The sequence below is a fragment of the Manis pentadactyla genome, chromosome 14, assembly GCF_030020395.1.
Source record: "Manis pentadactyla isolate mManPen7 chromosome 14, mManPen7.hap1, whole genome shotgun sequence".
Classification (NCBI taxonomy): domain Eukaryota; kingdom Metazoa; phylum Chordata; class Mammalia; order Pholidota; family Manidae; genus Manis; species Manis pentadactyla.
The window spans coordinates 74,844,323-74,862,379 of record NC_080032.1 but is presented as its reverse complement, the minus strand read 5'-3'; the positions used below and the strand labels follow the sequence as shown (position 1 = coordinate 74,862,379).

At 35.8% G+C, this 18,057-nt stretch overlaps 1 protein-coding gene across 9 annotated transcripts in view; it reads right to left on the bottom strand.

The window, feature by feature from the left end:
* The window catches only part of PIK3C2G (phosphatidylinositol-4-phosphate 3-kinase catalytic subunit type 2 gamma), a 378,973-nt gene that overhangs the window by 262,774 nt on the left and 98,142 nt on the right, over positions 1 to 18,057 (bottom strand). For 7 of the 9 annotated variants that reach the window (XR_008993799.1, XM_057492030.1, XM_057492029.1 and 4 more), the window contains 4 exons: positions 17,914 to 18,036; positions 13,592 to 13,625; positions 8,883 to 9,078; positions 3,971 to 4,093 (listed from right to left, as the gene is read on the bottom strand). Coding sequence is in view for 7 of the 9 variants with exons in the window: in XM_057492030.1 (XP_057348013.1) it covers positions 3,971 to 4,093; positions 8,883 to 9,078; positions 13,592 to 13,625; positions 17,914 to 18,036 (476 nt within the window). In the remaining 2 variants the exon portion in view is untranslated. The remainder of the gene's footprint in view (positions 1 to 3,970; positions 4,094 to 8,882; positions 9,079 to 13,591; positions 13,626 to 17,913; positions 18,037 to 18,057) is intronic. The other 2 variants (XM_057492032.1, XM_057492033.1) reach the window with 1 other exon arrangement.

The following is an 18,057-nucleotide window of genomic DNA, read 5'->3' as shown; positions in this document are numbered from 1 at the left end:
AGCTACAGTTTTACTTTATTCCTCACATATTCTAGAATGCTCTTTTTTCTATTGAGTCTGGCTTGTTCATGTATAACTTCACTTATTAGTGAGCTTTTCATATCAAAAAGGACAAAAATTGGTAAGTCACAGTGGATAGTTACTGCCAATCCCTATTCTGTCGTTTTTATTAATAAAAATAAATTTTTCTAGGGTAAGAATACATGCTTTCTAAATAGTTATTTATTCAACTCTTGGATACATATGGATTTTTAATGCCAGAATAATCTTACACTCAGTGGGAAATTTTTTTTTTAAACTTCTACATGGCTATTGGAAAATCAAAGGAATGAACTTTGAGACAAAAAAAAGGAAGAAAAATACTTCAAGAGACAATTCAAAAAGTGAAGTCAGATTGTTTATTTTTATTCATGTAGTTGCCAAAGGCTTCAAGTTTTAACCATATGTTTGCTTTACTCCGTTATTGAAAAATGCATAAACACTAAAATGTTTCTTAAGCTGTTTTTCTTCTATAGGAGATAGTGTCCCTAAAACTAGAGTATGCTTTTGATTGTGAGAATGGGAGATATTATTAAAAAGTCACATTGTGTAGTACTCCCTTATTAATACTGATATATAACAACCGGCCATTGTCAGGTCTTTGACTTTTGTCTGAGTGAAACAGGGCCATTTCAGAAGTTTTAGTCAGAATAATTATAATGATCTGACTTATATTTTAAAGGAGGTCACTTTAGCTGCCATGTGAGAAGGACTATAATGATGCAAAATAAGTAGAGGGAAGATTATAAGGCCACCATGGTATACAGGGGAGAGATAATGGTGGCCTAGGCCAACAAAAGTGGTGACAAATAATACTCTGCAAATATTCTGAAGAGCAAGCCAGTAGTGTTTCCTGGACTTGGGAGTCTGAGAAAAGGAGAGTCATGTTAAGAACAACTGGAACTAGAAATGATCATCCAAAGTGGCCATCCATAGGTAGAAAAGGTTTGAATGTAAAATCAATAGTTTAATTTAGACATGTTGAGTGTATAAGTGTGGAGTTTGTCACTGATGCCTGGGATGCAGATATAAATTTGGGAGTTGCTGGCCTTTGGTTGAGAAAGGACAGATATAACAGAGAAGGGGTGTAAGTCCTAAGACCATGATCAGTCTGGGAGAAGAAAAGAAGGTGAAGAAGGAATGTCCATGAAGGGAGGAGGAAGGCTAAAATAATGTGGATGACAAGTGTACAGCCTATTTCAAGATGGAGAGTGAGATCAACAATGACAAATGCGCCTACAGATCATGTAAGGGGAAGACTGACAAACAAGCATGAGATTTAGCTCTGCAGGTCACTGTTGACTCTAACGTACAATTTCAGAGGATCAGGGGTGGGTGATGGATGACTGACTGGAATATGTTTCAGAGCTGAGAAAAAAAATGGACGAAAGTGGATATAGACAACTCCTGGAGGCTTTTGCTTCAAAGCCGAGGCAAAAAGTGGGGTGGCTGCTGGTGCGAATATGGAGTAGAGTTTTGTTTTGTTTTTTAACTGAAGATGCGAGAACTGTTTGTAGAATGTAAATACTCTTCCCAATGTTTTGTATGCTGTATGAAACAATAAGGAAAACACAGTAGAAACATCATATTTGGAGTGAAAGTGGGTCTAAGCCCTAGTTCTCCCATTAAATTTTGTAAACATCAGCATTCTGACTTATAAAATGCAAATGACAGCACCTGTTCCATATACATTTTGGGTGTGTATTATGAGGCATGGAATATAATAAATGGTCAAAATGTATGTCACACATTATTAAACAACAGAGTTTCTGTCCTTAAGTTTATAGTCTAACAATGAAATGTACAATTAATTATAGTGTTGTGGATACATGTTAGTAAGACATATGAAAAATGCTACAGGCACCTCAAAAATGGCAAATAAATGTTCTTAATGGAAATAAAAATAATTCTGGTTGAGATAACTAACTCTAATAATCAAAGGAATTATTAAGCCCTATTAAACTACTAATTCCCTATTAAACAAAGAGTCAAACTCTCACAGGAAAGATAGCACTTATGCAATCTTGAAGGGAAAGAAGAAAAATATATTATGAAGACTAATGATTTTCAATTTATTTTGGGGTCTTTTCCTTTAAAATTGACTCCAGAATTAGTCAATTTTTTTCTCAAATTGTTTAAATAATGGCACATATCTGTCAGCTGAAAATGATCGATATTTTTGTTAAGGAATCAGGAATAAGTTTTCATTAAATTAGAAGAATACTTTTAGTGATCAAGGAGGTCAGTAACATTTTTAAAGAATCAATTACTACAAAAAATTAATTAATTTGCCCATCAACTCTTAGTAGACTCTTAAATCTATCTGATGCTATTTTAGCTGGTGGGAACAGGCTGAAAAAATTTAAAAACAAACAGAAACAAAAAAAAAATCTATGCATCATTTGACAGAAGCTAAAGAAATATAAATGAACACATTTAGGAAGGGACTAGAGAGAGTAGTTTGAGGTTCAGACCAAGCAACAAAAGAAAGTGGCCAATTTTTTTCTAATGATACAGGAAAGTGTTTATAGAGAAGGTAGAAGAAGAGTGTCTTGAGTGATGATTAGGTGTTCTCAAGGTGGGCATTAAAGGCACTGTATTCCTGATAGACGGAGGACCCCTGGCAGAGGCTTGACTTCTCAGTTCATAGGGTAAGTAGACTCGGTGCAGAAAGGCTGGGTGTGGGGCAGGCGGTGGAACTAACTTCAGAGATGAAGGTGCAGAGATAGTTAAGGGCCAAGCTGCAAAGGGCCTGGTGTGCTGTGCTAAGTGATTTATATTTTACCTCACCAGAATTGGGGAGTCACTGAGGAATATTACAAGCAGAACTGATTCTGTGCAATGGAAGGGGATTTGTAACTGAAGGTCAAGGCTTTGGACAAAGGAAGTAAAACCTTAACCAAAGAAGGGAAGATAAAAATTGTCACAGTCTAGAAGAAGGAGGATTTTCATTGGGATAGGAGGAACCATGGAGTATAAAAATTGGAGGCCATATATCATGTCTCAGGACATGTCTCCATGGATTGTGGTAACACTAAGAGTGGTATAAATTGTGCTAACACTATCTTTGGACTCTGAGAAACTTTGGCACATATTTATCAGTGGAAAGCACAATATTTAGAGACAAATCATCTCCCAAGAAAGCCAGACTTTGTAAAAGTCTGATGGAAAGTGGGCTGGGGAGTTTTCTTCTACTTGAGGTGGGAAGAAAACTGGCTCTCGGTGAAACAGTGGACCACCCAAAGAGATGACTGAAAGTCAGTGGAGTAGTGTCATAGGAACAGCAAGGAAAAGCAGTAGTAACCACGAAAAGGCCAGAGATGGGGCCTACAGCCTTTTGGGATTCTGAGTAATGCAAGGGCTTTAGGTAGGGAGGGAGGGTACAGAGAAAAAGAGAAAGCCATGAATAGTATCAAGGAGGTACTTTTCCTTCATGATTTAATACATCTCTATAAAATGAGGACGTAACACCCAGTCACCCCAAATTAGGTGGCATTCTATACACAACACATAGATAATTATTTTCAAAAACTTGACTGATTACATAAATTTATAATTGGCTTTTTTGGGAAAATGCAGATTACATATGCTACTCAGTGATTTCTTTCTTCTTTGCTATATCAGGAATCTTCCTCCCCAACTCCCAAATAGAGGATATTCCTTATATTCACAGTCTATGAATGATTAATTATTCTCCTTTTTCCAATTTCTCTCTGATTAATCTCATAATGTGGATTGGATATATATGTAAGTTTTTACATGCAGTTTTAATCTGTTGAACTGAATGGTCACTTATCTATTAGCATGAGCATATTTATCACATAACTGAATCAAACCAACTGGCAACATTTAAAAAAAATCACATCCTTCACTTAAAAAACCCTGATCTTTATTAGATAAATGACATTGCCAGAATAAAGATTAAACTTACGTTTCATTCCAGTTGACCAAGAAAAAAAATGATTTTTTTGCTGGAATATTTCTGAAGTTTCTTACTTGGCAAAGCTTCTTTCCAGCATATGTAAGCCAACAGGAAAAAGAAAATGCTTTATAGCTAAAAAGAAACAATACTGATTCAATAAACTGAACACTGTAAAGGAACCAGCTTTCTATATAGGTCAATTATATTTATTGCTAACAGTCAAATGACAAACTGAAGTTTGCTTGTATAAAGTGTGCTTTAAAAATTAGTTTAAGAATTTATGTTGGGTGCCTTTAACAAGATGGCAGAACATGAGGCCCTAGATGCTCCTTCCCACATGGTGATACCAACTCAACAATACTCAGATCCCTTTGTGAAAAATCCAGAACAAGAGGCTCCTGCACCTCAAGAAAATGTAATCAGCCACATAGGAATCAGTACGAAAATTTATGTCCCTCATCTTCCAAAGTCCCCACCCTCCCCGCCCACAGAGTGCCATGTGATCCCAATTTTGAGGAAATTCCCAAATCCTAGCTTTTCCCTGGGGTGGGAGAGAGAGAACACTAGAACATGTCCAGCATTTAGACTTTTTAGGGGGATATCCAAGGGATTTGTTTCTATCTTGCCTGAAGCCAAGTGCTGCATAGGAATGGGTTGCAGGCTGGGGGCAATGGTTTGAACTAGCACAAACTCACTCACCACTGTTCTCAGCCCCATCTCACTGTAAAATGAACAAGAAAAAAACACAATTCCTGGCTTCTCTCCAGGGAGAGAAAGAATTAGAATATGTGTTTAAGTTCCAGCTTTTTCTGGGGGGTGTCTAATGGACTGATTTCTGTTCTGTCTGTCTCAGCTGACAGGATCTGATATATTCTAGTTGCCTGGGGATCTCGGACTGCTGAGAATAAAAAAGGGCTGGGAACCTTGATGCTGCTCCAGAGGATCTGTGGGACACAGGCAGAGGCTGATACAGGTTGGTGGCCTCTTCATTGGCAGGGGAGGGGGAACAGTGTACTGTTCATCTAATATCCTGTCTTTTCCAGGGGGCTGTATGAGGGATGGGTTTCTGTCTCACCTGACTCAGTACACTGATGGGACCTGGCATACTCTGGATGCCTGGGAGCAAGTGAGAACAAAAACAGAGCTGGGCAGCTTGTGGCAGTGCCAGAGAACTTGCAGCACCACAGGCAGACACAAGAGGAACAAAAAAATATGAGCTCCTAAAGAAAGAAGGAAAACCTCTGAACTGGGAATTTATATACATAAGTCCAGAGAAGATGAACCCACAGCAAACATTTAAAAGGCCCCAGAATCTCTAGCTGGACTGATTGGTGACATTCTTTCCCTGTATGAAAGCAATCCATAAGGACTGGGAGATGGGGCTATTTTTTCAAATATACAGATCTCAATACAAAGCTACAAAGCAAACAAAGAAAGAGGGAAATATGGTCCAACAGAAGGAACAGAATCCTCCAGAAACCAACCTTAAAGAAATGGAAGTATCTGAATTACCTGAGAGAGAATTCAAAATAACCATCATCAAAATGCTCAACAAGCTCAGGAAAACGATGCAGGAACAAAATGAGAATATTAACAAAGAGATAGAAAATATTAAAAAGAGCCAGACAGAACTGAAGAATATAGTAATTGAACTGAAAAAAATCTCTAGAGGAATTCAAGAACAGGCTTGATCAAGAAGAAGAAAGAATCAATGAATTCAAATACAGGTCATTTGAAATAATTCAATCAGGGGAACAGAAAGGAAATAGAATGAAGAAAAGCAAAGAAACTCTAAAGACTTATAAGGCACCATCGACTGTACAAATACACATATGAGTCCCAGGAGGAGGAAATTGAGAGAAATTCTGAGTCAGAAAGCTTATATGAAAATATGATGATTGAAAATGTCTCTGTTGTACAGAAGAAATTGCACATCCATATTCAAGAAACCCAGTGAGCCAAAGTAGGATGAGCCCAAAGATGACCACACTACAGAACATTAAAACCAAATTACCAAAAGTCAAAGACAAAGAATTTTGAAAGCAGCAAGAGAAAGTGACCTGCTACATAAAAGAGAGATATCATAACTTTATCAGCAGATTTCTCAGAAGAAACCAGAAACCTTGCAGGCCAGAGGGAGTGTGATGATATACTAAAGTTCTGAAAGAAAAAATATATGGCCATCAGGAACATCTGACAAAACTTATCTTTAAAAATGAAGGAGAAATATATACTTTCCCAGATAAAGAAAAGCTCAGGAAGTTCACCATCACTAGACCTGACTTACAAGAAATGATAAAGAAAACTCTCCCAGTCAAAAATGAAAGGATGCTAGATAGCAACATGAAAGCATAGTATAAATCTTGCTGGTAAAGGAAATATATAGACAAATACAGAATATTGTAATACTGTAACAGTGGTGCATGAATCAAACACTGGTAAAGAATTTAAAGGACAAAGTATAAAAAAACTGTAACTATAAAAATATGTAAAACGTATAGAGTTTTTTATGTGATTGAAGTTGAGTCATTACCTGCTTAAAACAGAATGTTTTAAAACATAAGATGATTTATGTAAGATCCATGGTCACGACAAAGGAAAAACCTACCTATAGAAGATACATAACAGAAAATAGAAAGGAATCAAAGTACGTCATTACACAAAATCAACAAAACACAGAAGACAGCAAGACAGGAGAAGAGGGACCAAAAAAACCCTACAAGATAGGCAAAAAACAATGAAAAAAATGGCAATAGTAAGTCCTTCCTTAACATTAATCACTTTACTTATAAATGGATTAAACTCCACAATCAAAAGACATAGCACAGCTGAATGGATGAAAAAGCAAGATCCAACTATATGCTTTCTATAAGACTCACTTCAAATTTAAGAACACACATATGCTGAAAATGAAAGGACAGAAGAAGCTATCCCATGCAAATGGCAATTGAAAGAGAGCAAGGGCTGTCATACTTATATAAAACAAAGAAGACTTGACATCAAAAGCTATCACAAAAGACAAAGGAGGTCGTTCTGTATGATAAAGGGGTCAATTCATCAAAATGGTATGATAATTTTAACCATATATACTCCAAATTGGAGCAAATATATTAAGCAAACATTGACAGACTGAAGGGAGAAAGAGGTAGCAACTTAATAATAGTAGATTTCAATACCTCAATTTCAATGGATAGAAACCAGACAGAAGCTCAATAAGTAAGAGGGCTTGAACATTATAGACCATATGGACCTAATAGACATATACAGAACAATCTACCCAAGAGCAGGAGAATACACATTCTTCTGAAGAACACACGGGAGATTCTCCAGCATAGGTCACATGTTAGGTTACAAAACAAGTCTTAACAAATTTGAGGAGACTGAAATCATACCAAGCATTATTTTCTGATCACAATGGAATGAAACCTAAAATAGCAGAAAGAAAATAGGAAAATTCACAAATATATGGAAATTTACACTTTTGAATCACTGGGTCACAAGAAATTAAAAGGGAAATTAAAAAATATCTTGTGACAAATGAAAATAAACACACTCCATACCAAAACTTATGGGATGAAGCAAAAGTAGTTGAGAAAAATTTATAGTAGTCAACACTTATATTAGAAGAAAGACCTAACTTTATTCTCAAGGAATTAGAAGAAGAACAAACTAAGCCCAAAATTAAAAGAAGGAAGAAAACAATAAATACTAGAGTTGAAAGACATGAAAGAGATTAGAAAACCACTAGGAAAAAATTAATAAAACTAAGTGTCATATCCCATGTAAATGCATGCTCTTCACATGTACATAGCTTTATCTCTATTTCTTTGACAACAGTTTTTCCATGTGAATTAAAATTGGTAAGTATATATTAATGGTTAAAAAATTATAAGAGAACACTCATTACATAGCAATTTATAAAATTATAAATTAGCCCTTTAACTTCTCCTTTAAATTAAGAGAAAGAGCATAAAAGAATCATCTAGTACGATTATTTAACCCATAACCCAAAATCCATTATCTAGAATAGGTTCTAAAGAAATATGTATGCATGTAGATAGATAGTATTTTTTACATACAAAGGTGAAGTTTCCTTTCTAATTAACACTGTAAATATTTGTACAGTTCAGTTATTTGCAAAAATATAAACAAAGATAAAAATTATTTCTTTCACTGAAATTCTTTTAGCTTTCCATTGAGATGCTAAATACAGTAGGTACAATACATCCATTAATAAATTACTACTGTGTCATCAACTTTAATTGATTTAATCAGTATTCTCTAATAGATTTAATCCATAAGGAATTTAAAATAATTATTATAATATTACTCTAATTATGTTATTCAATAAAATAGTACATAATAGAGTCAACCTAAAAATCTGACTTTGTCCATGAATCATTGTGGTTAATTTCTATTGTAACTCAACTCTTGGCTAATTTCCATTTTATCAAGGTAATAAGCTCACAAAATATCTACTACTTACAACTGGATGGGGATCAGAGTGATTTATTTTCCCTATTTTGAAATACTCTCCATCTACCTGTGTGTGTATGTGTTCCCTTTCTCTCTCTGTCTCTGTCTCTCTCTCTCTGTTCTGTTGGCATTAGTGATTTAAACTCACACAGAACATTTTAAGGCCATAGCTAAGTGGAATGAGCATTTTCTGTTTCCATGACATATTAGCCATCTGCAGTTATTTCCAAATGTGGAGAATGGGAGAAGAATTAGGGAAAAAGAACATGCTTAGGGATAAAGTTTTTAAAAATGATCTTAAGAATTAGAATAAATCTGTGCTGGCAAAATTTCGAAATTGTATGTAATGTTTGATCTTGCAAGTAAGAATAAGACAAATCATACTCATTATACACAGAAGCTATGTAAAAATGAACACTTCAGTGAAAAACTCACCACCACTCACCTGTATACCCAGTTCTCTGGAATGTTGTGAACTGCATACACTGTGAAGTTAAGGTGGGAATAGAGCCCAGGATTTACACGGGAAATCCTTTCAGGTGCATTTAGGGGCTGGAAATCTGCATGAAAGCTGCTGCAGTAGACATCAATTAGCTGGTAGATGGATGTGGACAGTTCAGCTGTGACTTTGTCTATCAAGCCTATGGGGAAAAAAGGATAGAAATCAGGTCATCTGTGAAGAGCCATATTTATAATAAGCCTTCAATTACAGCTTTGAATTTTTTTGTAATAAATTTTAAATAAAATTTAATTAAAATGACCCTCTACCAAATGAGGCCAATTAGCCATCTGTGTCTCTGTATGCAGCCTGGATTACCTGCCAGTAGTGTAGATAATCAATAAGCTTTCATATCTTCATTGGAGAAATTTTAGAAGCATGGACTTTGAGCACTAGATTGAGTTTTGGATTATTAATTTGGCATCCTGATCAACTGTAATTTGTAATGTCTTTCGTTGTAGTTTATGATTGTTTAGTTAATTTCAGACAAGGAAGATGTTTTCTGTATGACTGTAAGTACTTCAAACAAATCCCATCTAAAGAATTAATCACAACAAATTTGATTAAGCTATGATGTTTAACACTAACTGAATAGTAATCATACACATTGTGCTGCTATAAAAAGAGAATGGTAATAGTACCAGGCTGGGATCTGAAATAACTCTGAAATGAAACATTTATGATGTTTACTAAATCTTTCCAAAATCAAAGCCTTACTGGAATTTTACCATTATTTATTCAAAGGGAGTCTACTGATTATTCCTAAAAATGACTTCTCATAAAGGAAGAAAAATGACTAAACACAGAGCTAACAATATTCAAATGCATGCTAAATGAAGGCATGCCAATTTATCTTAGATCACAGGAAAAGGCTTGCCTAGTTACTATATTTAAGGTAAATTTTCTTGAGAATGGCTTTCTTTTTCCCAGTAAACTCTCCTGCCTGGAAAAAATCGTACCCGAAAAGAAGTAGAAGGTACTTATGAGATAGCCCAGGCAGAACTGGTGGACTTTGATACAGATCAGGAAAGATTGGGGCCATTGCAATAGAGAAGCTTGTGCGGATGATGCACATCATTTTAGGGGTGGTATTCAGCGTCAGGCCTCTTAACAGGACCAGTGAATGACACCACGGGCATTTTATACACAGTAGGGAATGAGTGAAGGACTACAATCATAATATGTGCAATTGTTTTTGTTCTACTATTCAACTATAGTAGCGTTTTAAGAGTTAAATGAGTAATGAACTCGAATATAAAAAGCTCAAAAATTATTTTTTTACCCACATGAAAATCTTTGACAAATATTTAAATGACAAAAAGGTTTTTAGAAATGTAAAGAATGCATGAAGCAAATTATGAATGGAAGCCCGGCTGCCCCCTGGGCGTCCCCTAAATCGGACAGGCTTTGCTGAAGGAGCCTCAGGGGGTGTCACACAGCCAGCTACCCGCAGATCTGCCCCGCCACCCAGAGTGACAGAATCTGTCGGGCCTCGTCCAAACCCCAAACAGGCCTCCTTAAGCCCCACAGGCCTGTCATGAAATATTTGCTCCTTAAACCTCCCAGGAAGAGAACCCTGAGAAACAAACAGGCTGCTCCGAACGTGGGCCTTCTCCAGCCCGGGCCCCAGCGCCGCGTTCCGGGGCCTGGTCCGGGACGAACGCCCGGTAACCGCAGCGAAGCCCGGGAGAGGGCAGCTGCCGCGCCCTCGGCAGCCCCTCCGGAGCTGGGCCCGGGGGCTGAGGAGAGCGGCGCGCGGAGGCGGCCTTCCGCAGAGGCTCCCTGCGGGCCCTGCGCTCCGCTGGGCGCCGGAAATGCCCGTCCCTGTCGGGCGGCGCGGAGTCCTCCGCCGCAGGTGCTTCCGGAAGTGCGTGGATTCGGGCACCGCCTCCGGGTCCCTGCACAGCCTCCCGCGCCCGGCGAGGCCCGCGCCGGCCCTGCAGACTTGCGGGCGCCTGGCCTGTGTTCGCTGATGCTGCCGGTGGTTTCTACTCTGCGGGTCATGGAGGAATGGACGATTCTGTTAAACTTCAGCCCAAAACTTGCAAGTAGGAGACCAGCTAGTTCAGCTTATTGACCCCCTAAGGCAGAGAGCCGACGTTTTACAGGACAACTTCCCGATGGTTCTGCAAATGCCCCACGAGTTCGATGTGGCCCTGACTTTGGAGACGTCCAGCCTGCAGCCAGTTCTCCATCAGATTCCAGGTTCCCCTTCTTCAGGTTGACCAGGTACAGTGGTTACCCCGTGTCCCAGGTGGGGTCCCAGACGCCATCCCCGGGCACAGGGTCCCTGCTCGCACGGCCGAAGGAGCCTGGCAGGCAAACCGGGCCGCTGAGGAGTGTTGACACAGTAAAGCCAGCACATCCTTGGATTTCATGTTCTTAAGATTTATTTGATGGATTTGATCCCACCATGCTCAGGGTCAAGTCACCCAAAAGTGTTGTTTATTCAAACACATGCACTCCTTCATAAGTGGTTTCTGAAACATAACTTGCAATCTGGTGTCTAGTTGCTCTGAAAGGAAATTAGTGTCAAGAACTAGCTCTTTCCTCTGCAGTGTTCGAGTGCTCAGGCATTTGGATGCTCAAGGAAAGAAGCCAGCTTCAGCATGGATCTTCTGCCCACATCCTGTCCCTCAGTAGCTCTGTCCATAATTAAACATTTCTTGTTGTTGTTCAACATATGCTATTATTCACTTAGTTATTCATAAATTTGTACAAAATTCATAAGATGGCCAAATTTTACTTATTTGCTGTTATTTCTAAAATTGGGCCTTTTCGTTGGAACAGCCTGAGGGGACAAGCTGAGTGAATGAACTCTAATTAAAATTCTCTGAGAAATTAGCAGTAACAAATAATGAAACAGAAGAGTAAATCAGCCTAAAAATAGTCTTTAAAGAGGCCTCATCAAACTCTGGAGGCCAACCAACAGGGATTCTTCTGAACAAGAGGAGGCAGAGAATTATAAATTTATAGAAATATCTTGTTTCTCTGTCCCCAGATTGTACTGTTGGTACTCTGAAACGGGGAGCACAAACTTCTTGCTACTAATTCCCTGTCTTGTGGAAATGAATATACATCTAAAGTAAATCATAAAGCTGGGCCAGGGATCTTATTAATTCAAATCCCAGTACATTTTGTGGAGATTCTTATTTGGATAGTTACTCAACCTATAATTTTTGTGCAGAAATACAATTCTTGGTTATAATTTGCTTTTTTGATGTAGTATGGAAATGTGTGCTTATGCATTATGCTTTGTTTCCAGAACTGTGGATAAAGAATACATTTCAAATACCATCAGAAATGTATTAAGTGCTCAAGATACTGAGGTTGGTGGTGAAATAAGGAGAAATAATGTTTATCACATCTGATTTTGCTCTGGAAAAAGAGTTACAATATCATGAAGTAAAGAAAAAGAGACCAAATGTATTCCATTCAAATGCATTAATTAGAATCTGATGATTTAGCATAGAAGATAAGTTTTGGGGAACATTGTTGAGTTTTGTGGGCTCTCATATTCCCAACCCCTGAGGAGTATGGGATGAGGGAATTTTATTCCAACATTCCCAAGCATGTTCACTCCTTTTTCTATGACTTAACCAGTTAGGGGTGTCCATCTCTGGAAGTTTATGAATGCTTGGAACAGCGATTTTGGCACTAGCATAGGTTTTTTTCTCCAAATCCTCTGACATCCCATTCTCCTCTGTGAAGTGAAGTGGAGGTGTTCTTCAAATATAATTAAATGTCTTCTTTTCAGTGGTGAGAATTAGAGTTGATAGGATATTTCTATGTTTATAACTTTCTACTGAAAACACGTATGGAGGGCAAGTCAGGATTATCATTTGCATTTCACTGTCACCTCTGAATTCAGGGGTATTAGTTGAACACCTGTGCATCAGTTTCCTTGAAAAAACTCAGTGTTCATAAGCCAAATACCATCTTGTCTGTGCAAACAAGAACAGCCCTAACCACACCATGCACATTAAATACTGTCATACTTTTATGCATATCAGGGAAACTGAGGATCAAGGAGTTTAATTCTCTAATATGACAGTCAAAAAGTGGCAGAGTTGAAATTTAAAACGAGTTCTGCTTGTATCCAAAAGCCAGACTCTGCTTTACACCACATGATCACACATCCACTGTTTCTCTATAGAGGCAGAGCCCTCCTGTGCCTTGCAGTTTTATGGACTCAGAGCCTCTGTGAACACTAACTGTTCTTCCTAATCCTCCCACCTTTTATGTTAGATTGGTCTTTCATAGAGCTTGAAATTAAATTTGAAATTAGTGACTTTGAAGAAGGACATCTGCTACTTTTTTGACTTTTCTTACTTCAAAATATATTTAGCAAAATAAAATGCTATAGTTTCTTGGAATAGTTATAAAGATATTTTCAGTATTCCTTTAATTTTTATAGATTTCTTGATTTACCATTTTTTTTTAAGCCTCAGGCTAAAAGTTTAGAGAGTGTGGATATTCATTCTTTTGCAGAATACTCACCTTCTTAAATAAAAAGAATTTTAGCAAGGCAGTTTTCCCTCAATAAAAGTGTGTGTGTGTGTTACCATAAGGTTTGGATGAAAAAATGAAAATATTATTTGCATTCTATAACTAGCATCTTTTTTCTAGAAAGTATTTCTACATGCATGTTTTACCTTTTGCTGAAGTCTCTGAATTTTGATGAAAATTCTGAAAAAGAAAAATAGGTGCAAAGACATACTTGTTATTCAGAAAACAAATTCTCAAAACAGTCAAGCTGATAATATCCAAAATCCAAACGCTGGAATTTCTCTGGCATGATAAAAAGGCAAAGTATTTCTCGGGGTTATATATATATATAATAAACAGAGGAAATCTAAATTGTAAGATGAAAGAAAAGCCTTCTGAATGTTGTAATGAACAATTTGATTTTTTTAAAAAGAAATTTCTATAGGCTCAGCCTTTTTCATATTATTAGAACAGTTCTACAGATACCACCTGAGCTCAGTCCCTCGTCCACTGTGGTGACTAATCTTCTGATGTAAGTACATTTCTAATTCTGTCTGTTTAGCACATCTAATTATTATTATTAGCAGTCATTCAGATGCAAACATTGGGTCCCACCAAAAGGAGGGCTGGATGATAGGCAGATCATATAGATTCACTATATAGTTTCATTTATTTCTTTATTTTTAGGGGAGTCTTTAAAAAACTGACAGTGTAACACTTGAAATCATATTCTAAATTTAAAAAAAGAACTGTGAAATTTTTGTTTGTTTGAATTCACATCCATTTTTATGGTGGTTTTGTTTACTTATTTGTTTATGTTTACCTTTGTTGGAGGCCTAAAATTACTTTAGTTCTTTAGAATTTGCTGGTTATAACTTTGTTGTCATAAAACTGTATAAGGTGATCCACATATTCACTAAAAATAAAGTTTCAGTCCAAAAGAAAATTTGATTTTCTAATAAGATCTATTTTAATTGACACTGATTTTTTAAAAATTTTGCTTTGACAAACTTTTAAAAAGTTTGGTTTTAAGAAAATCCAATTAATGAAAAGCCCAATTTCTCAAATAAATTAGGGAATCATTGTTTACCTATAGCAAAGAATTTGCTGCAATATTTCTTTAGAGAGAGAACAGTTACTGTGTTTAAAATGAATTACATTTATATACAACTTTTCATTTCATTTAAAAAACATTGTTCACAAGCACCTTTTCAGAAACATTTCTCTCAGGGAAAATATTTCATCTGAGTAGTTTCAACCAACAGAATTAACAACTACACATAAGATCTTCACACCATCCAGGTGAATAAGACTATTAAAGATGTTAGCCTGACTTGACTGGATTCAGTTTATTATGAAATATTAACTTGTATTTTAAAATCACCATGACATCTACCTACAGGACAGTGTGTAAGACCTTGTTTTTCACTTTGTGGATCATTTATTGTGTGAACATTTAATGGAAATATATTATGTGAACTTCTGGAATATAATTTTGAAGGATGAAAAATTGTTTCCAGTGCTGAGTGGGAACATGAACTGGAGTACAAGCACATTTGTGATATAATTCTTCATCTTGCCAGGTCTTATATTTAATGAATACCTAACTACTTTCCTGTATGGCAGGAAACAGTCTCTTGCAAGTTGACCAAAAATGCAGCCAAGAAAAAGTAAAGCTTCTCAAATTTGAGTTTTTTGGCAGAAGACTCTTATTTCTCAGTATTTCTTTAATCGTAGGTTCGTGGTGGGTGGATAGACTGAACTACGTTAGCTTTGTTAACTGCAGTGACTGCATAAATTTTGTAAAATGCACTTACTTTTGTGCCAGTATTCTTATATAGGTGGGCTCCTAGTTAAGACAGAATGGAAAAAGAAATGAACAGAAAGTTTGAATGAAGATTGAAGTAGGATAAGTGAATTCTTTAAGTGTGCTCAGAATACGAATCTGTTTATTAAGAGATAATTGAACAATCTGTTTTGGCCATTGACATATATTTAAATAAGACTGATAATTGTGAACTCTTCATTTCTGTGCATAAATAATCACATATGATTTAGTACTCTAAATATATAAGAAATATGAAATGTGAATATGAGCTTTCCTTGAGAATTATAATTATTCATAGCTTTCCTAGGAGATACTCAATTTCTCCTTGATTCATTTGGCTTCAGCCATGTTGAAAGTTTGACATTTCTGAGAATATTGTAATCTTTGTTCTTTCAGGGAGTTTCAGAAAAATGAATGTTTTAAAGATAAAGCTTTTTATGTCTAGTCATACTTTAGTATCACTTAAAGTGCTTCATGCTAAAATTTGATTTTCCTCCTTCTTTGATCAGTTGTTTGTTTCTTCTGATTCCTGAGTGTTGTCCTTAAAAATTGAACAACAATGGTCTTAACAAATGGAAAGACTTATGTTGACATGCATACATCTTGTCTACTCCACTGGCAAAAGCTCACATTTGTCATGAGGCTTGCCTTAAACAATGGCCCTGAGATAATGGGGACCGAAGTGGTATGCTTGTATGAATTAAAATTTTCATCTTGGCCACGTGGGAAAGATTCTGAAAAACTACCACCAGCACTATCACCACTATCTCCAATACTGTTAATGACTTGAATAACACCTGGACCCTTTAAACCTGCAAATTATGTTTTATTTTTGTATTCTAGAGATAAGGAAAACTGAAATCAGAGATGTGAATTTATTTTCCAAATGATGACAGCTAGAAAGTGATAGATTGAATTTAAATCATGTTTGCATGACCCTAAGCTGTTTGCATTTTATCATCAGTTGTAGGTGCTTGTAATGTCTCCAAAACGTGATAATCTAAGAGAAACTACTTGCTTGCTGTAAGTTAATTCTCATACCTTCTGATCCTGACTTAATTTCAGCTATTGGAAGGTTCTTCTTAGCACCATTTAATTCCCAAATATTTTGAGTATAAAGTGTTTATTTTCAAACCATATTGGTGATAGGCTTTTCAAGTCTATACTATAGTTTTCTCATTCTGACACAGAATGGAAAAATATGTTCAGGTGAAATGTTATCACATCAGATTTCCTACCTTATCATTTGTGAAGACTGTGGATTTTAATTTCTATATAGAGAAACAGTTTTGGAAACTAGTTATTTCAGTCCTTCTATAATTAGAAGGCACAAAAGTAGGTATTTCCCCATTAGGGAAACTTTAAGGAAATAAACACATATCGATCTCAGACATTGAATTTTGTAATTTATTGATTATATTGTTTAAATTTGATTTCTTCATTTCTTTGTGCTTTTAGTTTTTAATACATGATATCTTAAAAATGTTTTGGTGGTGTGACTCCATTGTTCCTCAGAGTCATCACTGTCAGTGTTCATATAATGTAAATAAGGTATTTAAATTTCTATAGTCATTATTAGTATCAAAATCACAGACAGAAAAATGTATTGCTGAAATAGGAAATCCAACATTAAGAAATTACTGATTTTTTTCCATCACCTATCTGAAACAATAAACACAATGATTTACATAATTGTGTACTTTCTAAGTAATCTTTTTGAAATTATAAGACTGGCATATTCAAGGTAATATAATCTCTGCTGATCCTTTTCATGTGGATAAGAAATGCATATAATTATTCTCTTATGAAATTTTGCATATACTGATGTGGGTATAGAGGCCTGGGTTCAAATCTCTATTTTGCCACTTACTAATCTAATTCTCTGCACCCAAGCATTCTAAGCATCAGATTTTAATAATAAAATGAACATTAAAATACCAATCTCATGTTATTGCTGTCAATATGAATTGAAATAAAATAGCAAATTAAATGGAGTAATATATAAATGAAACTATTTTTTATTTCAATGCACAAATCTTTTTGATTTATCATTTACTAAACTACTAAGAAGATTGAATTGATTTATCATGGCCAGATTTCCTACTCTTTTTCTTGGGCAATAATCACAAATCACAATAATTCTACATCAGACTTTTGATTTTTTTTTAAAAAGTCACATATTATTCATTTTTTTTACTGAGAAAAAAATAGGAAATCATTACAGGATGTGGGATCATAGAAGAAGTGTGCATTGCAATCACAAAATATCACAAAAATTCATCTTTCCTGAATATGTGTTTGTCCTCACAAGTGTGGACACTTATACCTGCATGTATTGGTGCACCTGAGAGCCATTAATAGTCTATGAATAATAGTTTATGAATATTATTTTATAGGCACCTTCATCTAGGTAGAACTGTAGGACTGATTTCAGTCTCATTTGAAAGAATACTGTAGTACAAACTTCAAAGGTATACCAATTTCCTTTTACTTTAAATCCTTTTGGTATAATAGTATCAAGTTTCCATTACTCCCAAGTGATTGAAATACATACACACACACACAAACACATACTAGTTAGTCTAAAGTTTTTCACTCTGCTTAATTAATTATTGAACTCAGGTTTAAAATAATTACTGTGTAATAAATGAGTATATTTACCTCTACTTTTCTCTGAAGAAGTAGATTTAATTCATTTACAGCATCTGTAATTTGTTTGGTCTCCACACACCCTAGAACACTGCATATATTTTTAACTTCTTCAATAATTTTATCCACATTTTGCTGTAGATGGAAAGTAAAAAG